The 25,569-nt window shown below is 38.6% G+C and overlaps 2 protein-coding genes across 3 annotated transcripts in view; both read right to left on the reverse strand.

The window, feature by feature from the left end:
* Window positions 1-1,127: 1,127 nt before the first annotated feature.
* Window positions 1,128-4,717, reverse strand: LOC117291501 (mammalian ependymin-related protein 1-like). Its single transcript, XM_033773247.1, has 3 exons — window positions 4,345-4,717; window positions 3,136-3,341; window positions 1,128-2,495 (listed from the first exon to the last, which is right to left on the reverse strand). Exons 1-3 carry the CDS (start codon window positions 4,602-4,604, stop codon window positions 2,107-2,109), a joined length of 855 nt encoding a protein of 284 aa, XP_033629138.1. The 5' UTR covers window positions 4,605-4,717; the 3' UTR covers window positions 1,128-2,106.
* Window positions 4,718-11,475: 6,758 nt separating this feature from the next.
* The window catches only part of LOC117291686 (mitogen-activated protein kinase kinase kinase 13-B-like), a 35,381-nt gene continuing 21,287 nt past the window's right edge, over window positions 11,476-25,569 (reverse strand). The window contains exons 3-14 of one of the 2 annotated variants that reach the window (XM_033773533.1): window positions 25,362-25,545; window positions 24,649-24,840; window positions 23,974-24,184; window positions 22,532-22,638; window positions 22,058-22,166; window positions 16,984-17,093; window positions 16,056-16,172; window positions 15,162-15,308; window positions 14,226-15,042; window positions 13,674-13,753; window positions 12,835-13,075; window positions 11,476-12,493 (exon numbers count right to left, since the gene is read on the reverse strand). In XM_033773533.1, coding sequence (XP_033629424.1) covers window positions 12,380-12,493; window positions 12,835-13,075; window positions 13,674-13,753; window positions 14,226-15,042; window positions 15,162-15,308; window positions 16,056-16,172; window positions 16,984-17,093; window positions 22,058-22,166; window positions 22,532-22,638; window positions 23,974-24,184; window positions 24,649-24,840; window positions 25,362-25,545 — 2,429 coding nt within the window. In that variant the 3' untranslated portion in view covers window positions 11,476-12,379. The remainder of the gene's footprint in view (window positions 12,494-12,834; window positions 13,076-13,673; window positions 13,754-14,225; window positions 15,043-15,161; window positions 15,309-16,055; window positions 16,173-16,983; window positions 17,094-22,057; window positions 22,167-22,531; window positions 22,639-23,973; window positions 24,185-24,648; window positions 24,841-25,361; window positions 25,546-25,569) is intronic. The other variant, XM_033773532.1, reaches the window with a different exon arrangement.

The following is a 25,569-nucleotide window of genomic DNA, read 5'->3' on the forward strand; positions in this document are numbered from 1 at the left end:
TCTTTCCCAATAATGAAAAAAAAATAGTAGACATTTTCACAGCACTTAGAGAATATGCCCCTAGCGCTTAAAACTTAATAACTGAACCAAACTGAAAATGCAGGTCCTACATTTCTCAATGACAATGATGCCCTTTGGAATAAGCTGTTAATTCATGTCTCTAATTTTAAGAGCTATCTGCACAATCCCAAGCAGTGATAGACGAAAGTTCATTGTTTGGTTTAGGAAGTGACTACACAAAGATGCACATACCTCAGTTCCATTTGACAACCCTGCCGTATCTTTCCACGTTCACAGCTCCCGGCCGTTGCTTTTTGGATGTAAGTGTTGCGTGAGAAATGGCGGGCAGTTTAAATGCAACATTTTCTTTCTCACGTCCAAACTTCCTTCACTGGTTTTATAAGAAGTCAAGATTGGGCTGAACTCAGTTTGAAAATCCGAGTCGGTGGCTAATACACCGACCGTGTTTCTGTGTGTCCACTACACGGGTCAATATCACACCGGCTAATGGTGTACATCCAATGCATTGTCATTCCGTCCAGAACCATGCCGAGGGTTGCATTTCCGGAGCAAACTGGGCGTTTTCTTAAATGTATTGGAGTAACACTTACTGTTCACATCAATGCTTGATGAATCAGACATTTTATGTTATCTCGTCTCAGTATTTCCAGATAGGTATTTCCAAGGAGTAAATTGTGGCCACGTGGGTGGGGGAAACAACAGACATGTGTCCCTCATGCAGCCAGCGTGTTTAATGTACAAAAAACCAAGAGCTTGAACAGTCAGAGGTTTTCAGATATGCACCAGACTATAACTGTTCAATGTTGTTTTTCATGTTTCCCGCCAAAGTGCGCGTACCGCATGGTCGTGGTAAACAAATTCTAGTGGTTAATATCCCAGCCGTCGATTTCACCAAACTCTTCCCGACTTAAGATTAATCTTAGGACTTGAGAACAGTCCCAACCCCGCACTGATAGCATGCAGACCTTAAGATTAATTCTAAGTTAGGACGGGTTACTCGTCCTAACTCTAGATAGGATTAATCCTAGCGTTTCGTGAAATCGGCTGCAGTCATCCTAAAATTAAACCCCTCAAAATGAACACAAATAAAGGACTCAATGTTTTTGTGCAATTAATTTAAGTGTTTATTATTAACTCTTATGCGTTAAGACACGTCCCAATATGTTTGGGAAAGCTTTGAAGCAGATGACAATAATATAAGGCCTAGTTGAATGGTAATCAAAGAGAATTGTATTGACAAGTCTACTTAATATACCTACCGTTGTTTTCTTTTGATCTTGTATCAATCTATATATAGACTGCCAAACACAGAATTGAGAAATTGGAACTTGTAGGTAAAAGTTGGTACAGGATTTGTATTATGAGTAAACAGTGCGTATCGCAAACAACAATAAACATTTTAACCTAGGGTGAGTAATTTTTGGCTGGCAGGTGTGGATCCTAAAAGACCTGCCCCTATCAACAAAAAGACCAACCCCTAAAAAACAAACCGCTCCCCTATACGTCCAGAATTTCTCCATTCGGACAAACACTACAAAAACAATTTGTTGTTCCCCTGAGCTGTGAATTTAAAAATGTGATTACATGTGACGTTTAATTTTTGTTTTAAATCAGGAACATTAAACTTAGTTATTTCATAATTTCTCCTTGTTCTTAATGGGCATATTGATGTTTTCAAAATGCCAAACGAATTTCCCCTGGTGGGACATTAAAGGTTTCTCGTATCTTATTTTTTACCTGTGAATGAGTAAATTGATTTGCCCAATTTTGACCCCCACCCTTGTAAAATGCACATCGCTATTATCGTTGATCATGCATCGAAAGGTCAAAGCGTCCGTCTCACTGTTGGCATGGCGTATAGGTTTGGTACTACCTTCCACTGCATTATTTTTTTTAATAAGATAACAATTTTTCTCCGCTTCCTTTCGAGTGGAAATTGCAGAAAACTTTCCGTATCCTGCCAACACTTTTTCGGTATTTTTTCTAACAAAAATATCCCAATTGAAATTAGATTCTATTCTATTTCATCAACGAATGAAAAGGTGGTGGCAGGATACGAAACTTTTTCAAATTAATTTGACAATCTCAAATTTTCCTATAGAACCTTTCGACGGTTTTCATTGGCTTATTGGTATCGAGTCCCAAGTTTTTAGCAGGCCACGGGACTCGGACATTTACTGGTGGTACAGCAGTGACGTCATCGATTTTTTGCCAGCCTAAAAAGTCCTTGGCCCAATTGGGAATCCAGCTGGCCAACTTCTCATCGAGCCATGTGTTGCTGGTGTCTGGTGTGGTGGCCAGGACGGCCTGGTTGCAGATGGCCGGTACATCGAACACGGACATGTTTTTGATACCTTCTGTGGTATCAAAAAATCTGGTGGTCATGTCAATGTTGATGTCGTCGTTTTTCATGGTGAAGATCTCGAAGACGGGCCAGCAGCTTGCTTCGGTGTACCCGCCAATCCATGTCTCGTCTGTTGAGAAAAATTACCATTGGAAATTAACACAATGATTTGGTATGGTGCCTAACCACCATACAAGGACCAAACACGGGACGAGAAGAAAAAATCGAATGGTCCTCATTGGGATTTTAACCCAAATCAAGACCATTCGATTTTTGTTCTCATCCCACGATTTTGCTCTCATCCCATGTTTGGTCATTGGAAATAAAGCAGACATGCAACTTTCTTGTTGCGAAAAAAGAGGAAATGGCCGACCACACTTTCGTTGAACAGTGTTTTTCAGTTTTCTATGGCACTGTTTTGAAAGGAGGAAATCAGCCAATCAGCTGAAAAAATGCATGCTTGTAAAGGAATGACCTTTAGTCGCATACGATGACCTTTACAACCGTATCTTGGCCATCCCTTTTCATCGCATCAAAACGTGGAGGGAAAAAATTGTGGTTTATCTTTAAAATGCAAATTCAAAATCTGACCAAAGTTGCTAATACTGCGTCATAAAACAACAGGAAAATGAAGGGAAAAAATAAACAAAAATAATGCTCTTCATGGCAACTAAAGGGAAACGAAACTGTTTTATAAAGGAACATCGCTTCATATTACATCCTGTGATTCTAAAGATTTGTCTCTCCCTAAAAGGGAAGCTTAAACTTACAAGACCTGGACGGCTTCCTGTCCGACCATTCAGTCACATTGATTGAGTTACCAGCCCCTCCGATCGAGTAGGCATCCTCGAAGGTGGCGTCTGGTGGGATGCTAAAGTTCCTCCATGGGCCCATTGGTATCTGCTTGCACCGGTTGAAAGATGGGTCGATCTGGTACTCGACTTTCTCGTCGAAGAGTATCAAATACTTCATCAGTCTGATGCAAACACAAAGACAACATCGACCAAAAATTCCATAAATATTGTGCATATTTAATTGTCGCTTTACAAGAGCCTAATTCCTACAGCATGCACCTTTTTCCTCCATGGGTAAGAGGAACTTCTACAAATTTAAAATTAAAAGGCTGAACGACTTCGAACTTGTTATTATCTTTAAACAAGGATCTGTGCTGTTGGATTTGGGCGAGATTATTGTCTTCATCAATGACAACAGTCTCTCTTTGGTTTGCCAGTTCAGAAAATACGAATTGTATTCCAGGAATTGTTTCACTTGGGCACAGAGGTCGGGGGGGGGGGGCGGACGGTGTTTTCAAATTCCAAGGTCGCTACATCATTGTATCCATAATTTGTTGAAAGAGGGCATCGGGGAGGGGCACCCATGGATGTGGGGCATGTGAACCTCCCATGCCGCTTGAACGTGCACAAAACCACAGACAACTTGTATAGTCCTTGTATTGTTTACACACATTTTGCTAAAAGGAGACCTTGAGCCTTGGCACAATTGATCTATTTGCATACAGAAGCATGATGTAGCAATTTTGTTTATTAAATAACAATTCAATATTGTACTTATTCAACAGTAAAGGCATCCTGTACTTTTGCCAACCACGTAGGCACAATACAACAAGAAAAACAATTGTGGTGCTTTCTTGAAAATGCGACTCTTTAATTTTTGAGAAATTTGCACAAGTGGATTTTTTTGAAATAAGGAATTGATGAATAAATGCACTCCACCATAAACAAATCTGTGACAATATTATACGAACACTGTTTGGTTTAAAACACTGCGATTCGACGTTTCAAATCACAATGATGTGTGCATTAGGGACAGGAAAACTTTCCGTGACCTGCCACCACTTCTTCCTTCAGAAATAAATTAGTATTTATTACTCAAACTAATGATCTTTTGGTAGGTAAAAATGTCTGGGAATAGTGGTTGCAGGATGTGTAAATCCGAAATTTTTGTATTAAAACAGTTACCTTCTTCCGGGTATCATCGACTTCATCTCCTCCTCGACATATTTACGTCTCTTGACTCCATCAAAGCTGATTTTATACCTGTTGTTGGCATCCTTATTGTGGTCCCACTCGCTGAAACGTCCCTCCCATTGTTTCGGAGTAACACATGGGGTAGTTCCCTTTGGGGTCTCGACAAGTTGTGGATTGGTGCTGGGGATAAAACTTGCTGCGCTAGCATAGCACAGCAACCCGACGAAGAGTACTAGTACAGAAGTATTCATCTTGCCAACTGCAGCAATGACAACTATTTGCAACAACCAGAAGTTCTGATTCAGTGTCGAAATGTGTTCATGCAAATCCACCACTGTATTTGCACAGTCAGATTGAGGTCATACGCAAAAATGTACCTGGATAATATAGCTTGAGAATGTGACCATTGACCATAATCATGCTATTGTACTTATCAAAAAGGCAGAACAAAGCTATGTCAAAGGCCATCCACTCGATGCTGCGTCACTGCAAACCTATTATTTAAATGGATAGTTTGAACTTTCAGTCTAATCAGGGTTACTGAAAAACAAATCTGTGGTTGGTGTTTGTTTTTCGAAGATCAAAGAACAATGGAGGGAAGGACGGCCGGATTATGTTGGAGGAAAAACACCATCACCTCATAGTGGTTGAGGTCACGCATTTAGGATTCAAGGATACTGTCAGGACGGTCACATTGACGAAAACAAACTACATTTTAATATTAATTTTGTTTTTTTACCCACACCCGATGTGTGTTAGCACTGTATAGGACTACTCAGTACTTTCGCGAGTCCTGTGAAAAAAACGCGTGGGATTTCGAACCCACGACTCTTGCAATTCTTAACATTTTTACTTTTGAAAAGAGAAAAACCACGAGGATGAATTTGAGTGATTTTGACGATCAATTATTATAGGCCAACATGGTCTTTTTGTGATTTAGTATAGGGGGTATAGATGTGATTATACTAACACATTGAGGAATGAAAAATTATAATTTAACTTAGAAAAGTGTGAATAATTTGAAAGAGTTTACAAGCAAGGAGAACACAATAGAGCTTTGGTTCAAAACTAAAGTTTCGCACCCAGGAAATTCAGCTGTGAAGCGAGGTTTTATTTAAGGCCTAATGAGCAACGTTTGAGCTATCATTGGCGGTATTCTCTGATAAGACAACTAATAACAACCCCCATTTTAACGGCTTCAAGAAAGAGAGAGAAAGAGAGAAACTAAGAAGACGAATAGAATAACTGGATGTATCTCAGCAGAATGAAATTTGCAATAATATACTTTTTACATAAACAGCGCCACCATAAGTCGAAACGTTTTGCGACGAACGCCTACGTCATAAAGAGAAACGCTGACGTAGAAAATTAACAATACTGAGAAAAGGACGATGGGGATATTAAAGGGGCGATGTCTTTTCAGTGCAAGATTACCAATTACACTTGTTGTTCAGTGCTTTTAAGCACTTAAAAGTGGCAACCCTCTTTAAATCAGTAGATATAACATTATCAACGGACAAAATACTATCACCCCAGTGCAAAGGAGAGTCCACGATTGCAGATGTTTACACACTAACTGTATGTACCCGTTTAAAGGCAGTGGACACTACTGGTAGTTTTCAAAGACTAGCCTGTACAGTTGGTGTATCTCAACATACGCATACAATAACAAACCTGTGAAAATTTGAGCTCAATTGGTCTTCGAACTTGCGAGATAATAATGAAAGAAAAAAACACCCTAGTCACACGAAGTTGTGTGCGTTTAGATAAATGATTTCGAGACCTCAAGTTCTAAACTTGAGGTCTTGAAATCAAATTCGTGGAAAATTACTTCTTTCTCGAAAACTATGGCACTTCAGAGGGAGCCGTTTCTCACAATGTTTTATACCATCAACCTCTCCCCATTACTCGTCACCAAGAAAGGTTTTATCCTAATAATTATTTTGAGTAATTACCAAAAGTGGGATTTAACGGTTAATTATTTCATGGAGGAATACTTATTTATTCCTCCATGATGATTTTAAATATTGAATGTATTTCGTTGTATGATGGTATGCGGAAAGTTTGGACAATAAAATTCAAGGATACAAAATATTACAATATCAGATATCGCGATACTAATTAGGAAACGATTTCGATATCGGATCGATTTGGTTTTAATCGAAATATCGCGATATCGATTAAGTATCGCAATGTATTTCTTAGCCGAGACATCTTGCACCCCATAGGTTTGGAGTAAAACCAGAAGAACAGGTCATTAGAACACCTCTCTTATGCTATGACTGTCTCTTCTACAACTTTCACTGGGAGTTTGAAGACTGATGATGTAAAATTTAATTAATCGCGATTATATCGAATATCGCAATAATATTGTCGGCGATATATCGTGAATAAAATAAATCGATATCGCCCAAGCTTAGTATATTCAAAGGTTTTTAAAATAAATTAAAGAAGACTTCACAGGAACACCATGTAATTTTTCAAACACGCCAACAAGACACTTTTATTCCTTTTCCCCGATAGAATCAGAGAAGATCTGTACAATGTTACAATACAAATATTGACAATGAGGTACTCAAATGGTTTTACAACCACATGATTTGTTTAAATAAGTCTTAAGAAGTCATAATTTAGCAATTAATCATATTAATAAATCAATATATTATTATGGAATGGAATAGTGGCATATTCTATTGCACACATACGTCACAAGAATCTCTACCAGTGTGAAATGCATATTTTGACTTCTTATGGGGGGGGGGGGGGTAAATTCGCAAGGACAAATTGTAAAATATATGTGGAAAATGTTTGGAAAAATAGAATATTCAGATTTTTAAAGATGAAATCAATCAAATTTGATGTTTAGTTAATATTGTAGTGTCCTAAAGTTGAATACAAATTTGAGTATACCTGAACATTACCACTAAGTATAGACCAATCAACATTTAGAAGTATTCATTTGTTGTAAAAACAACTATTCATTTATATTTTCCATTTTTCGGACGAGGCTTCTTCAGGAGATTGATTTCTGTTCTTTTCTTGTTACAACATGTGTACTTCAAGTCATTTGATCTCAAAAAGGGATAAGCTCACACAAGAAGAACTGTAATGCATAACACACCGGTGGGGAATTTTTAAACACAGTATGGCAAGCCTGGTCATTGACCCAAGCCAAATGGAGTCACATAGTAACAAGTTACTTCCTATCTAGCCCCAGGCTAGGAGGGCACTATTCCATTAATACTTATGTTGGACAACATCTGCAACTGAGTTTTTATAACTGCTTGTTTGAATCTCTAAGCTGAAGGATTTGTACAAATCTCCACAGCAGCCATCTTGAGTCTTGTTCCCTTATCCTATGGTGCTTTATGCTTATCTATCATGTGAGAGGTACCAGTCTACCCAAATGCCTCATTCTGAAAGCACATAGTTATTAATGGTAAAACAAAACCACACATAACAAGATGGCTGGCTGTATCAGTTCTAACCGGACAAATCATCCAAAAAGGGATCATTCTGAATTATCAGAATTTTAAATGCAAATCAAAATTAAATATTACCTTTCAGCAATACAAAACTACGTAACAAGTGTTTGGTTTACAATATCATCAAATAATCTAAAATCAAATTGTATTTACATAAACAAGATTGAATTTCAATGAGCACGTTCACTGGCAAAACAAATTATTTTCCACAATATTGGCACTTTAAAAACAAAAACCTTTCAACATGGCTTAGGATAGCTAGATAAATTAGTTGAGAAAAAAAGGTTGGGTTTTGAATTTGTTGCATTAAAAATGTAAACCTATACCAAACAAAATTTGATTATGGACAGGACTGTCAAAGGCCAGCTTCGAAATTAAAGTCAACAAAATGAATAACATAATTGAAGTAAAAACAAATCATTAATGAGGTAAAGAAAACGATAAAAATAATAAAATAAACATTTGAATTCACATTTCAAACCTTAATAAAAATCTGGAAAAGAAATAAGAATCATTCAATGCTGGTTCTCGACTTTAAAACAATGGATTAATTAAAGTCTTAATGAATACCAATGAAGTTACAACATCCAATAGTTTTAACACCAGTAACTATGAATTGATTATATCACTGGCTCGACCTATAAGTTGACCTCCAATCTAAAATTAAAACTACAGAAAGACTGTATTTTTTCTGAAAACATTCAACAGGAGACTTTTGGAGATGCTACCATAGGATAGACTCACCAGGTCAAGCCATCATTCTTGGAGTTGTAGAGGCTCAGAATTACGCAACCATAAGCTTACTTCACAAATACTTATGGGAGCATGGGTAGGCCGTGTATAAGGTGCAAGTTGGGCCCAATTTCATAGAGCTGGGTAAGCACAAACAGTAGCCAAGCACAGCAAAATTATGCTTACCAGAATAAGGTTACCAGCCAAACTACAATATCACAAATACAATTTGCTCAATGGTACCCTTCTCATTTCTGCTAAGCAAATATTGTGCAAGTAATAATTTCCTGCTTAAGCTCAATGAAATCCATCCCATGTCTAGTTTAATAAGTGATCACATTTGTCACTACTAAACCACCATGCTCCTCATCATTCCACTGCTAACGCGAGCGTACCAAGTATTTGCGTAATAGTTTATGGAAAACTATCCGTTTTAGTCCGAGGTCACCTGGCGCCCCACAGTCCCCCACTGAGACTGATTTATGTATCTTTTAACAATTGTACACAACATTGGTAAAACTATCGAACTGAAAGACCATTTCTTAATAATTATCATATCCTTATCTATTGTTTAAACTAAAATGTGTATCAGACCTGGGCGTGATTTCACACAACACTAAGATCTATCTTAAGATGTGTTGTCATTGTCAGTATTACAATAGTGGTTCGTATTGTGACATCAATCTGCTCTTTTTTGTGTGAAATCGAGCCCTGGTGTAATAGAGTGTGAATATAGAAAATGCATTTGTATCAAATCTCACCGAGTACAAATATGAGTTTAAAATAAGTTGCTCTTCCAGTCATCTCAAAGAACTGAAACTTTTATTCTTCAAAAAATGAAACACGTTTTCCTTACCGAGAAAATAACGCATTAAGGAAGCAAAGCGAATCAAGATGTTTGAGATTCAGAATTCAAGGTCTATTTCTTTGAGGAATAGAGCAAAACAAAGGTCAGTTTTATTGTTGCAGATCAGTGTTCGTTTCAGAGTTCAAATGCCCAGAAGTACAATGGATTCAGATGAGTTTTGGGTGTGCCCTCTCAACATTCTAAAGACTACGGACAATACAAGATCAGCATCGGTGCAAAATAACAACCTTGCCCTTGGATACTCATCGATTATCAAAGCAAAGAAGCGTCAAAAGATAATGTCTTCTAAGTGCTACACCTGAGATAATTTTGAAATTGCTTGCAATGCGGAAACATCATATAATCCTGCGTGACAAGATACCATGACAACCAAGTGTTCTGCTTCCTGACTGGGCCCAGTTTTAAAGCCATTAAGCACAAAAACTTGCTAAGCAGAGACAAGTATTGCTTAACAAAAACAGGTTACCCAGCCACAATCCGCTTACCAGGTCTAAATTTATCAAGCAAATCAGGAGATTTCTCAATGCTGATTGAAACTAATACTTTATACAAGAAAAACCACCAATACAAGAAGAGAGTCTTTAAGACTTATCAATCTAAAAATAATCAAATTTTGTCTACTAGTAGAACGCTATGCTACGTTTTTATATACTAAATTCATAACCTCTCTTTAGTATATCACATTATATACACCGGTTAAAATGTTACTTTACACTATACACAAGATACACTCGTATAAAACGAGTTTCAATTCTTCTAGAACAGCTAGAAAGATGTTGATATTTCAACGGCTTACTTCTATAGTCCAAATATTCCTTGGTGATCAAATCTATGATGATTCTGATGACTCATCAAGTCATCATCCAATAGACCTTAATCATTCTGTCTTCATCTTGGTCATGTTCCTTGTATCGAATAACAATAATGAATGCTAATAATCATTTTGCAAACAGTAACCAGACTATTTTTTTCTTCCAGCCTCGGTTTGGTTACATTGATATCAATGGAAAAAATTCAAGATGGCTGCACCTTGATAAAGGTCTGTAAAGTGACACTGGTGTTTCCACCATTACTGGCAACAAACTTTTTAGTCCAGAACCCAATTTCATACATCCGGCTCGGTAAAATGCTTAGCATTAAAAAAAATGGCTAAGCAGCTATACATGTATAAGATCACCCGCCAAATGCAATAGGAATATCATATTTGTGGCTAGCTCCATGCTTATTGTTACGCTAAGCAGAGAGTATTATTTTATACAATAATTTCTGCCTAACAAGATTCCTGACAGATAAGAAGATTACCAGTTTTTTTATATGTAAATATACAAGATAAACTATTATCATTAGAAGTGGCAGTGATACAATATTTGTATAGGATTTCTAGAAGATAAAAAATGCCATTATCAGTTTTAAGATTCATTCTACACCTGGTAGAAGAATGTGACAATGTCGAAACTGACCTTTATCAGGTGGCCATGTCGGTCTGAATCACTGACTACTCGGTGTTAACCGCTATGATCAAATTTCAGGTGTACCAGTCCAATTTTGATAACCCTTGATTCGTCCAAGGTCGATAATTCATAAATAAATTTAGTGGGGGTACAGAAAACACCAGATTACTTTTGGTTAAAGATGACTGCATGGAATGATCATTGGCCAATCACTTAGGAATGACTTCTGATGAGGCTGGTTTCATACTCTAAGAAAATACGCACAGACAACAAACATGGAACAAGCACTCTCAATAAAGCTGAACACATTTCAACCAGGGCCCAATTTCATAGCGCTGCTTAGCAGCGATGTTGTGCTTACTGTGCAATCTCTATTTCATAGCGCTGCTGCTAACCGTAAGCACACGAAAAGGCATGCTAACCTTCCGGTGCTTAACGCACGACAATAAATGATGTCACAATGCAAATCCGCGGTAAACAAGCAATATGGCCGCCCAATTTTTCTGCTAACCTGTGAAATACGCTAAGGCTTAAGCAAATTTTTCTGCTACAGTAAGCACGCAAATTTGCTTACTTTTAAGCAGCGCTATGAAATTGGGCCCTGATGTGGGGTTGAACATTGACTAGAGTGGGACTTGAATCAACAACCTCCGGATTAACAAGCCAGCGCTCTACACTGGTTATTGGGAGTCTCCCAATTTTGTCAACCTGTTACACACTTGGCGGTCGTATTCAACGTGCCTACTGCGACATTTCCATGAAGTTTTCTATTTCCTTTACCACTAATTAAAAAGAGGGGGGAAAAACAAGTTGTTTGGACAAGAACAGATATTCATCGTGGACTGGAGGTCAAAATTGAGCTGACCATCTAAGTCAAAAGGGATCTACAGATTACATCAGATCACCACTAAATAATTGAAATGAGCTTTCTGCATTAAGAAAACATCATTCAAGATTGAAATTGGAGGTCAAAACCCCCATTTATCATTCACCTAAATTATCTCTACATCAGACTTTCAACTCGTAGTGTCTTTAAGAGACATGGATCTTGTAACAGTGTTGACACCTAAACCTAAGGGTTGAGGTTCAACTTGGGTTATCACCTTTACCAAAACCACTCTATGGCTACAGCTGTGGCTTCTACATCAATCTGTCATCAGTCTGTACTTCAAAATGGCGGCTGAAGTCAGAAGCCACAGCCACAGGTGGCTAAGCACCTCCATATTATTAGTCCGGCATCCTGTAGACTACTGATTGTTTATATGAGTTAGGTGGTCACCTCCTCGGCTCCAGACTATCTTAGCAGTGAATGACAGCTTATAGCTGCACACAGACTTGCATAGTTACAAAGACAAGTTGGCCTCTTGGAGAACCAAACCATTCTGCATTGGTCCATACAAACACATTCTGTGTTTTATTTGGATTTGTAGTTCGGAGGGCTTCCCTCCTACCTTGACATTCTATGCATGGACGTCTTTATTAGGTCGTCATTACCAAGTGGCCTTGATGTCAAGGGTCGTTCTGGAACGACCTTTGGCCCCTTTTGGTGCATCCTCCCCATCACTGCAATCGGAGGAGTCCGTGTCCAGACCATGGTCTTCAGACTACAATGGATATTAAGAAATGATAAATGAACGAGAAAATTAGAAACAAATTAAAAGATTGGAGTTGATTTGCAAAAATGAGTAAACCATGTTTGAAGTTTACACAGCTACGGAAGTTCAGATCAATTAACATTTTCTTGGAAGCCTATTATTATTCAGGCTTCATTAAATTTGACTTTGAATGGTCATAAACAATGACTGCCAAAACGCACCCCTACATGTACACATGGTGTAGGTTCTGGTGTAGGGCACAAATATCGGAAAAGAGACTTAAGTAGGATGAATACTAAGCTTAATGAATACTATGCCTGACTGAAAACAGCATCAGTTAATCATCTCACCTCAAACATCATCTCTCTTGAAATCTGCTTCATGACCTTCTTAACCTCTCGTTCCTTATCGGACAGACCGTCCGATGTAACAGCTACATCTGGGTTCATGCTGAGTACATCGCTGGTCTGGGTGCGCAACGGCCGCTCCGTCAACACGATGGACCGCGACAACTCACTGGTGTTGCCATCGTCGGAGAAATTGGAATCGGAGCGGCAGGCTAGGTAGGATTGACGACTGCCCATCTGCGTCCTAAAGAGACGAAGATGAGACAACAAATTGAAACAACTGATCAAAGTATTCATTGTTTCTACAGGGTCTTAAAACTGTTATTCAGTTTTTTCATTCATACAGCATTCCTAAGGGGCGTCATGGCTGAGTGGTCTACAGCATCAAGTACTGGCTGCTAAGTCATCTGAGTGTGGGTTCGAATCCCGGTCATGACACATGTGTCCTTGAGCAAGATGCTTTACTAGAATTGCTTCTCGTCATCCAGTGGTATAAATGGGTACCTGTGAGGGTGGAGGTTGATACTGTGTATGATAAAGCCTTCGGAGCGTCCTGGCAGCTCGGGGCTGTATACTCATAAATGACCAGGGCATTGCATTGACAAGGTTATTGCACAATATAAGAACTTATCTTCAAGTACGCGCTAATCCTCCAATCAGATTCGCGGAATGGAGTGGTGATAAAAACCTATATTGCATGGCTAATATCACTACCATGCGTATTGTGTGTTCTATGTCACGCGCCAAGTTTGCTTGAAGATAAGTATGTTATCACATGCGCGCTCGTGGAACACTCGCGCTTGTGTGATAACTTATATTGTATTTTCTGGTTATGAACATACCTGTCTGAGTGGGTTGTGTGTTCTTCATCAGTAGAATGACTGGCTGTAATGTGCTCATCACTTGAAAAGCTGCTTGAACACTAGAAAACACAAAATCAAACATATCATGTTAGTGTAACTTTATGAGAAAATATAAGTAGCTATTGCAAACTGCTTACCAACCAAAAGGACCTGTGGTATAAATGCAAAAAGTAGTTGATAGCCTGACAGTTTGACACTAGCAGAGTCTTTCTCAAAGGCTAAATGAGAACACAACAAAAAAACTTAATGAATTACAGCATCATTCAAAATCTTCATCCAAGGGGGACACTAGGTGGCAGCAGACTTACCAGGTAAATCAATTGTTCTCGGTGATGTGCGCATGCTCAGATCTTTGTGAACTTTTTTTGGGGGGCGCTATTCTCTTACCACTTTGATGACCAATTGAATCCAAATTTTCACAGATTTGTTATTTTAAGCATATGTCGCGATGTATACACCAAGATAGAATACTGGTCTTTGACATTTACCAAAGGCGTCCAATTCCTTTTATAATCTGTTTATAAAACGCACCTTGGTTATATCAACAATGATATCTCCATTACTCCTGGTCCTGGTTCCGCTCCTCATGTGTGGTGAGGTACTCCTCTTAGAGATCCTTATAGCTCCTCCCGGTGACCTCTTCAAGGGACTCGACATCTGAATGGCCAACCTTTCTCCAATGTAACTACTCGGAAGAACATTGTCATCGTTGATATTCTCATCACAGTTTGTGGTGGGGGAAAGAACATCCGTTGGTGTGTTACTGTTAATCTCGTCACTGTCGCTCCCGTGCGACGTCGACGCTACACCGAGTTCAGGATTGTACTGACTCGCCCTGCCAGGTCGGTTCCTTGTTGGGCGGTTGGGATATTTCCCTTTACAAGTACATAGCCCAGTCCTTCCTACACAGGTACATGAGCTTCTTGTCCGATTGTTGGTGTTGAGTTCGGGTTGCCGAATTGCGGCGTACGGACCAAAATATTTGAAGTTTTCACTGTTTGCCTTCTCCAAGTCGGACAGTCTCTCCGAGTCCGATGGACATACCCGATCGTCGTCAGTCCCTTTTGATTCTTTGGAGGTCATGGCAGCACCGGATAAATCAGATAGAGGCACCTCCTTCCCAGGGCTTACTCCACCCTTACCGAAACTCCCCTTGGGACTGACTCCCCCCTTTCCGAAGCTGCCACGCCCGTGGCTGCTGTTGCGATGATGTCGCGACCTGCGCTGGACGCGCATTCTGTTCGGTGACGTCTTGGAAGATGAGGGCGGAGTTTTTGGTGAGATGAAAGGGGAGACGGGGTCAGTCTCGGGCATGCTGGCTGCATGATCAGATGGTGGGCTTATCGTCCTGCGAATCACAAATCAAAGAAAAGTTTCACTCAAACATAACGCCAAGAAAGTCAAGACAATAAACCGTGTGAAAAGGATCTACAACGGTCAAACTTAAATGAAGATGAGCGCCATTACCTGTTAAGTGTGGAGGTAGAGCTGCTGTGAGTGGCTAGAGATTTCTTGAAGAGTTTCTCCATGGCTTGGGTCTGCGCCTTAAAGATTGGCTTGATTGTCCTTTGCTGCTTCTTCTTTGTGGTGCTCAACGCAAATTGCAGCTCCTTCCTTTAAAGTTCAAAGATAGAATTGAATTAGTTAAAAATGTACAACCTGAAAAACATATTTTGTATTGGTTTATTGAAATCTATTAAAAAAACATTTTCCATCGCAGCCAAGGGTACATAGGGAAAACAGACTAACAAAGAAAAACAACAGGTAAAACATTTGTTAGAAGTGAAAGTAAAAAGGCCACTATAACATACTGGGGATGAAATAATGACAAGCAAGGCTTTTCTGTCATAACATTTCCTTATCTACCACACAACTTCCTCTCAAACCCTTGTTGGCTCTTTTTTTTACACCCTTGATTTGCTGAGATTTACAACAAGGAGCCACTCCATCATTTTTATTCCATATACTGCATCTCTTTGGAACTTCTTGCCTGGTGGATATTTCTCTCCATCCTACAATCTAGACTGTTTTCAGAGGAATATCAACTCCTACTTCAGCTCCCCTGAACTTATCTTTCCCATTGTCAAGCCCAGTTCATACTTCCTGCTAATGCAAATGTGATACAAATTTTGACATCACAAATTCGCAACAGTTGAAATGTGCTCAACTCCTGGGAAACGTTCGCTATGAAACCTGTAGCCAATTTCAAGAAACTTTAAACATCTGCGTAAGTCCACTTGCACAACGTTTATTGCATAAAGTTTTGTGAAATCGACTGCAGCCCTGTGACGTCACAACTCGCTTTCGCATTCGCTTTCGCAGGAAGTATGAGCTGGGCTTCAATCAGTGATAGTTCTCTACCTATTGATTTCTTTCTCCCGTTGTTCAAGCTGTAGAAGACATGTACTGAGTTCCATGTAGAGATTGTTTGCTCGTTCCAGCTTCCTCTCGTAGTGTTCGCGTATGTCCTGAGCATGTCTACAAGAGGGAGAAAAATACAAGGGAAAGCCATTAGGGATTGCCACAGATGCCACAGGAACAGAACAAGCTGTTGGTTAAAGACACTAGACACCTTTGGTAATTGTCAAAGACCAGTCTTCTCACTTGGTGTATCTCAACATATGCATCAAATAACAAACCTGTGAAAATTTTAGCTTGATTGGTCGTAGGAGTTGGGAGATAACTACATGAAAGAAAAAACACCCTTGTCACACAAAGTTGTGTGCTTTCAGATGCTTGATTTCGAGACCTCAAATGCTAAACTTGAGGTCTCAAACTCAAATTCGTGGACAATTACTTCTTTCTCGAAAACTACAACACTTCAGAGGGAGCCGTTTCTCACAATGTTTTAGACTATCAACCTCTCACCATTACTCATTACCAAGTGAGGTTTTATGCTGGTTATAATTATTTTGATTAATTACCAATGATATTTGGCCTTGGGAAAAAAGTAGGAACAATCGAGTACAAGGGTTGACCTACCTACTTAAGGCTTTTAATTCTATTGAGTATTAAAGAATACTTTAAAAAATCTGCTCTCACTGCTTGTTCAAAATTTAAACAGTTCAAGCTGTTTTGTGATTCTCTTATTTTAAATCTGGCCGTGTCAACAAAAATTGTGCACCCAGTAAACAATTTTAAGGTACAAGTCCTGCGCCCCCCCCCCCACTCCAATTTTGTTTTTTTAGACATTAGAGAGGACAATCACAATTCTGAGGGACTCAAAATAAACTCGCATTGATACAAAACATTCGGCAAGAAATGGTGGATATAGGTCGATTATTTCTACCTGAGTTCTGCCTGACGTCTTTTAATGAGTTCCTCATCCATCCGATGGATTTGAGATCCTTCGCTCTTCATCTTCTCAAATTGCAACTTGATCTCCTCTCTCCAATCAACCTACGAAAAAAGAACAATTTTTTTTTAGAAAATCAGAACGGTCCTCGATAAAATGCTGTTGGATAACCAATCTGATGTCAAGGAGCATTCTGGACGCAAAACTTGCAAACTGAAACATAGTAATTGCAACATTTACTAATTGATGTTAATGTTAAGCTTCAAACTAGACAATTGAGAGCACTTTACATGGATGTAAAATCAAAATATTAAAAAAACCGGGAACATGTATAAAATAACGACAGAATAAAACAAACAAATAAAAAAAAATATATATGTATGTTATTTTATTTTACAACGTATCGCCTTCCAATTGGACCTGAGTGACCTGATATATCAAGCTTTTGCATGAGAAGAACCCTAAAGCCGTCAGTATTCGTTTTTGTATTGCCATTATTGGAACATGTTGACATTTAATGAAAAACATGTACATTTTAAGAATGTTTAATAAATGTTAAATTTGCATTGGAATAAAGAATACTATTTGTGTTTTATTAATACTACCATGTGTGTTGCATTGTAAGCACTATCACTAATGCAACAATAATCAATCAACAATAACGTATTAAACCAATGTTAACAATACAATTGATAATCTTTATAGTTATTAGTCTTAATCAATTATACAAACAATTCTACCTGGCAAGTAGATATAAACTTGCTGGTGTTTATATAGAAAACCAAATATATATTTATACCTCACCATGCAATGCCTCAAATCCCGTTAAAAAATAAATAAACGAATTAAAAAAATACTTTAAATGATACGGTTGAAAAGCCCCAAACCCCAATAATTAAGACAAACATACAGACATAGAGAGGAATAATTATGCAAACTACAGCATAACATCCTGATTCAATGTCCGAAGCAGCTGATTAGCTTAATTTACTAATTCTATTAAATGCTTGCAGAGTTGACAATCTCATACATGTGCAAATGCCATGATGCAAATGCAGCATATAAATTAAACCTACAGTAGCATATGGTAAAACACGCACACAGCAAAAGAGCATTGGATTGGATTGCTCTCCACACACGCAAGGTCATCCTGCGTCCAATCAATCAATCAACAAAGAAATAAACGTGTTCCATGGAACCTTCAACTTGTCCAAATCACTTCAGCGTTTTTAAAACTTTGATATCAGTTTAAGCATGAAGCATGTTGATGGGGAGTTAGCATTCAAATTTGTAATTTATTCGAGTAAGGTTTTGACTTTTCCAACATGACACCTTTTGTATACCCATAAAGGGTAGGGGCTGCTTATGATAATTTTTTGTTCCATGGAACCTTAAACTTGTCCTATTCACTCCAGCGTTCTACTTTTTCACATCAGTTACACACGAAGCATGATGATTAAATGTGTAATGTATTCAAATGAGAGTTGATTGTCCACCTATAGAGGCGTTTATGTGTGGGGGCTACACATGATAATTTTGTTTCATTGAACCTTCAACTTGTCTACTGCACTCACAGCGTTTGTTTACTTCCACGTCAGCGAGTCGTATATCCCCCCCCCCCCCCTGCTAGGCATATTGTTTGATATCAGTAGGTGCACGAATCATGTTGATGGGGAATTTAGATTTAAAATGTTTAATGTATTCAAATGAGAGTTGATTTTCCCCTTCATGGAGACCTTTAAGGGTGGGGGCTGCAAAACAGAGTTTGTGGTAGACCGAGAATTTGTTCGTTACAAACAAGGATTTATCAGTTATAAAAACTAATGATTATAACTGTTTTTATCTTGGTGTAAATCTTTAACTGTTTGTTCGTCTGTATTGTATTAATGCAGCCTAACCAATCAACAGATGCATTACTTCAATGTTTCAGACGTACTCAAAATATTTTCGTTTGCCTGTCAAACACCCTGACTTAATTTTTTCCCCCTTTTTTTTTCTTTCTTTAAAACGTATTATTGTTATTGGTTTAGGGAGTAATGACATTCCTAGAGTTGGTGAATTATTACACACTTCAAAGAGGGCAATAAATTACTGCCAGCAGAAAGGATTTCTGGAATGTCTTTGCCAAATACAATGCAGTGAAATATTCACTTGCATTGAAAGACATGGTACACTGTAGATAAAGTCGCATTCAGGCATTTTATTTGACCTCTGTAATTGTACCATGCTCGATCGGGGAAAAGAATACCAAGGAAAAAAACAAAACAAAAAAGGAAATCACAAATTGTTTTCGATGAAGTTATTTCAAAACCATATATTGTTTTTCCTTAGTTTGTAATGACTACATTATATTATGTACTGCATGCATAATTTTGGGTCCTTGGCAAAAAGTAAAAACATTATTATCAAGCGCAACGGCTGATCTACATGGTGCGGGCTTTACTAGACTTTTCAGGCTATTTATTCACCAGTTTTCATTTTTTTTCCAAGGGCCTAGATCTCGGAAATCAGACTAGAAAAGGAAGTTTAAAAAAAGTACACCTTGTACTGAGCAAAAACAAGAAATGCAGGCATTGAATTTTATTTTAAAAATTGTGTTTTTTTTTCTCTCAGTTTTCTTAACAAAATACCAGATTTCCCACACAAATCCTTGGAAATTTACTCCAGCTATCCTCCCTCCACACTGTACATTTCTCTAACTTGTAGAAAAATAAGCAGTATGTATAACCCTGACCTTCCAGGATTTTCATTTCCTAGGACAACAACCAAGTTTTAATTTTGATCTGGCCACGCTAAGGAAGTAATCAATCCCTCTGACCCGCACAGTGCCGCTCAATAAGTTATGACTTCATTCATTGGATACAAAAGCAATTTTAGTTTCCCCAAAAAGCAATTCCGATTCCTCCTTGGAAAAAAAAATGACCTCTGTGAGATGGACAGACGCCCGACAGCTTTAAATAAAACCTACATCAGTTTGATTTTAAAATGTGAAATTGTTACATGCGATCATTACATAAATCTTCGAACAGCATGGGATCATTTAGCTCTTGCAAGCAGATTTACTTATCATCAGAAATGCAGAGAGCTCTCAGTAAATATTATTCATTGCCAGTAACCCCTTCTCTTGCACATCGAGAGCAAAGTAAACACTGTGGCTATCTCGTCGTCCTCGTAGACTTTACCCCGATTTTTAATCAAACGCCCACATTTAGTCAATAATCATGGAGAGTTGAGAAGAAAATAATTCACTCATGAGTAACCTCTGTGTCTCCGACATCGAAAAAAACATTTTTGTTTTCATCCAAAATAAGAAAAAGGTGGTCACCGACTTGAATATTTCTACTTGGTTTAATTTGACTCAAATTTTGCAGCTTTGAAGAAACATTTACACAGGCTTAGCTTTTCCTGAGCTGTGATCTTCGGATTTTAAAGTAAAAATCTACAATTTTCCACACGGGTGAATTTTTGCGATCGTGTTATATAATGCAACATCCAACACTCCTCTTCAGTTAATTAAACATGTAAACTTGATTTCATAGTACAAATGCCTGGTGGGTCTCAACAGTCATGCAACTTGATTTTGTTTGTTTTTAAACAAGAAAAAATAACCCAGAACACATAAGTTGTGACAGTGTTTTTCATTTTCTGCACGCTAATCAATAGACAAACAAATGATATAACAAAATAAAAATGTAAACAAAATGGCTGATCAGCTGAATAGTTGCATGCGTTCAAATATTTATGGGAATCTACAGCGATGATTTCAGCCAGAATGTCCCACACATATCAACATACATGTATTTATATTGAACATATCTTATGCAATCTGATTCCTATTGAGTAGGTAGCTAATACTGATTTTTGAGTAGCAACTAATGCATTTTCTGTCGCATTTTCGCTGTACAAGGGAAAAATTGTTCGCTGTACATACATGGTTCCCACGCACACTGTTTCTACGCGAGAATTACACAAAATTAAGTGCATTTCATTGTTGCCAACAACATTCCATAACAGGAATACAGTCTCAATACACTGTGTCCATTCCATAGCATTATACTTTCACGCTCACTGTGACTCCAAAGGCCACTCACAACAAACTTTCCAGGGTTTCACATATTTTGAGAATGAGGCAAGGGGCTCCCTACTGCTAATGCTACAAAAGCAGAGCCTCATATTCACTTACAACTCGTCCTTGACGGCAAGTATGACTCAATAGCTCCAGATAACAAAAGCTCTTATCAAAAGATTTTTTTTTTCCACAAATACGGGCTGGGAAAATATTGACAATGCGGCTCTGTGAAGGGGGCATTCTGCCGAATACAAACAAGATTTCTCTAAAAACGGCCGGAATGTGGAATATTTCTTTCTCTGTTTGCGTTATAAAAGGGGAATGGAATGTAGAACAAGAGTTTCAGTAAACAATGAAACAGATGTTGCGCATACGAAACAGTTGTTTGAATGATTATTTACTCCAAAGTATGATAAACCCTTAGTTCAATAACGGGCATCGATTTTATATTTGACCACCGAGAAAATCGCCAAATGAACAGAATAACTTACAAATCGAAGTCAAAAGGACATAAAACACACACAGTTTCTAACTACTTTTAGCAGTGGCGCACATCATTAAGTCTTGTCAAAAATTCACATCAAATGGCAATTTGATTAAACCATATACAACAGCAAAAAAGATTTCAATTTTTGTTTTAACTGCGTGGGTACCATATTTGAACCACAAACGAGAGAAAGCCCAAATGAGTAAGTACATAAGAAGTGTGGACCCGAAAACAAGAGAGGTCCACACATGGAAGGGTTTTGAAACACTATGTGGACTTACACACGTCCACACAGTTTTCTAGTGTTGAAGAAGAGGATTTTTCTTAATTAAGTACAGAACAAAGAAATGTCCACTGAGGGTTTGTAACACAGAGCTGGTGTTCCAACTAAGAAAAAGTCAACCTTTGTCAGAACAAAGAATTGAACAAAATAGGTAATCGATTTTGTTTAGGGTGGGGGGGGGGGGGGGGCTGGAGTGAAGTGGCTTTTATAACTTGAACTATTCCCTTACCTGTTTGTCAAAGTAGGCCTCCTGTGGGGTAGAGAGGAAGTCAGCAGCAGCGATGTCGATATGCATCATGATCTGCCGGAAGGAGGGCCTATTCTTAGGCTTGGCACTCCTAGAAAATAACAAACGGATAGAGAAATGACAATCTTAAAAATACTTGATAAAAAATATCAAACACTCATAACCTTAATTAATCAAAGCCTCCAACTAAACAGACATCTTTAACATGAACAAATAATACAAAAAAATACCCCCTTACAAACTTAACATGTGTAATACAAAATCTCCTCCCAATTCCAAAATGGAGGAGACCAAAACAGTTTGATTTCTCCCTGCTTAAAAATATTTAAGAAAATAAAACAACCCCAAAACTGAAGGACTACAAGCAACAATCTTATTTACAGAAACGCCTTTAAGTTTGTATGTAATGAATTTAAGGACATGTTTATGATGCATATTAAAAGTGCCTAGACATACCAGCATTGCATCATAAGAAGCTTAAAGCCCTCTGGGCAGGTAGACGGAATCGGAAGCTGGAGACTGTTACTGCCGACGCCCCAGATGATGGCAGACGAATCAACATCCTGGATTAAGAAGAAATCGAATGCACATAAAGGAACATTACAGAATTGGTAAGAAAACAAAACTTGTCGGAGATCACAGATTTACATCAAACCTACTTGGTCTAATGATGGTGATAGTAGAAAACATATCTTGAAATAATTCTGTCTGAAATGTCATATTTGATTAGACGTTTGGAGTTTATCGCTCAGTGAGCTTTCTCCTGATTTGTTTTTATCCGTGTCATGCAAAATGTGTATGTAATCGGTTTTTCACTATTTTATCTTGATCCAGATGGCTTATCGATCTCAAATTTATACAGGTTTGTCAGTTTATGTATATATGGTGGACTACATCAAGTGCTTATAATGCCAGCAACTGTTTTGTAAGCAAAAACCGTTTCTGTAATTATCGTTCCTTTAACAGTCATATAACAAACATGGTGCCTTGGTGGTGGCTCCAGCCACGTAGGAGAGTAAACTCAGCGCCTGCAGCAAGGGGATTTAAAAATGGCTGGGGAGGTATGAGCCACAGCCAGACTTGTGACTTCTCAAAGGCTCTGGCTATGGCTTATTTAAAAAGATCAATGAATCCGAGGCTTCTTAAATGTCAATGAAGTGGGAAGACTCAAACTGGCTCTTGGGCAAAAACTCCAAATCAATCCTCTTCATGCAGAGTTGTCCCTTAAAAGTGGTTCGCTGGCCAAATGCCAGTTAAAACACCCGAGGACCAATCGAAATCCTCTCCAAGTGGACTCGCTTGATGGGTTTCATCGCTTCCCATCACTACATGTTAAGTTACTGAATGGGCAAATTACTTCAAATTACAAGTCCCATGCAATGTGGAAAGGAAACCTTACAATATGGACCAGTGAGGAAGCTTGGAGACCAGTAGGAAAGCTTGGGGACTAGTGAAATGCGGGCATGATATTTAGCTCTTGAAAACAAAAAAAGTAGGATTATTTTATTGGGAACAAGAGCTGATGTACATGTACACATTAGTAAAGGTTTTCATAGGCTTTTCGGGATATTTAATAAAAATGTTGAGGGTAACAAAAGTGTAGGAGGTACATCGAAATGGTTGCATTTACACCTTTTAGTAAGCCCTGCATATTTCAAAGAGCTTTTTAGGAACAGTGTCCCCCGCACTAGAGAAGTAGACCAAAGAGCAAGATCTCTTGATACATGTGCACAAAATAACAGCTGATTGTCTTCAACAGCAGACATAAACAAGTCTGGAATTCAAGTTTAAGTCTGAAAAATATCATCCCTGTAGAAGAGAAGAAAGAGGAAACCATGGAAGCACTCCTCATTTGGGAGAACTGAGCTAGATTTTAAGTGTCTTTAATAGCTTCTTACCTTATAGGGCATCTCTCCCGTTAGTAACTCCCACAGTACAACGCCAAACGACCAGACATCTACTTTTTCCGAGCAGGGTTCATTGCGGATGACCTCGGGGGCCATCCATGCCACAGTTCCAGCAAAGGACATCTTGGTGCTCTTCTCGTTCCATTCCCGACTTGTACCAAAGTCTGAGATCTTTAAGATGTCATTGGTGGATACCAGAACACTTGATAGGAGAAGAAAAAATGTCTATTAGTTTGATTTGATTTGGACAAAAATTTACATTTTATATGAGCAGTGATCAAAGACCCATTACTCTTGTAAGCAATATTTTGTTGTGCTTAGCTAATCTTTTTGCTTAAGAAGCTTTATGAAGCTGGGCCCGAGTGACAATAAACAGCAAACCTACACAGACATATTTTCACTATAATAAACAAGTCAAAGTTAATTTTTGTTTTTAATAAAACAAATAATTGTCACTCTAAAACCCAGTTCCTATCCAGCAGGTCAAATATTTACATGAATCAAGTGAGACAAGTTTTGGTGCACATCTAATTCTGCTTTCTCCTCTGACCTTCTAAGAAAATCATCCACCTTATCCCGAGAGAACAACTCAAAGATGAACTTCCCACACACACACACCAAAAAACTAATTAGGACAAAAACCATCCGAGCATCTCCAAATCTTACTTGGGTGACTTGAGATCCCTGTGAATGATCTTGTGCACGTGAAGATAATTCATTCCCTGCGCTATTTGTTTGCTCCAGTCCACCATGAGCCTCGGGGGAATCTCGCGGCCCTCCCGCAGCACCTCGTACAGCTGCCCACATGGGCAGTATTCCATGAGGATGCAGTAGCATGGTGCCTGCATGCACACACCCCTGCAGAAAGACAATAAACAAAACACTGATGAGGCACTGGCTTGGATGAAATGTTTAGTAAGACGATAACAAAACACTTATGAATTATTGATTGCTGAAAAGCTTCATAACGTAAAATTATTAGAGCTCAAGCATATAAGGCATATCATTTTGTCTGACTCGAAGGCTGTATCCGAATTGGCTACCTTGGCAGTGACAACAGAGCTATTGAAAAAATTATTCTGCAATGCTGCAATGCCACCCTCGAAATAACCCATGGCTCCAACAGCAATTGCCGTGGTGCCCTGTGCTTTTGATGCGGTGCTCTTTGCAAAGTTCAAATACAAACTTGAATTTTCCTCATAGAAGTGCCCCTTACCAAAGGGAAATTGCTGTGCCCCTTCGGGAACCAAATTCAAGGCATGTCATTGCAGACAACACCGTACTCTCTAGCTGTAGCCAAAAACTGTTTGATTCAGTCTATCGTTATGTTTTAACCCTTGACCAATGACCCAACCTCATTGACCCAGCATTGAACTTACTTGACCGATACAATATGAGGGTGGTTCAGCTTCCGTAGATGCTTAACGTCGATGTCCTTCTCGTCTCTTACTTTCTTGACGGCAATGTCGTTGCCCCTTAAATTGCCCAGGAAGACCGCTCCCTGGGCACCGCTCCCGAGCCACTGCAGATTGCGAATATCTTCAAAGGGTACCTCCCAGTTATCTGTTAACGAAGGAAGGAAAACAT

The sequence above is a fragment of the Asterias rubens genome, chromosome 6, assembly GCF_902459465.1.
Source record: "Asterias rubens chromosome 6, eAstRub1.3, whole genome shotgun sequence".
NCBI classification, from domain to species: domain Eukaryota; kingdom Metazoa; phylum Echinodermata; class Asteroidea; order Forcipulatida; family Asteriidae; genus Asterias; species Asterias rubens.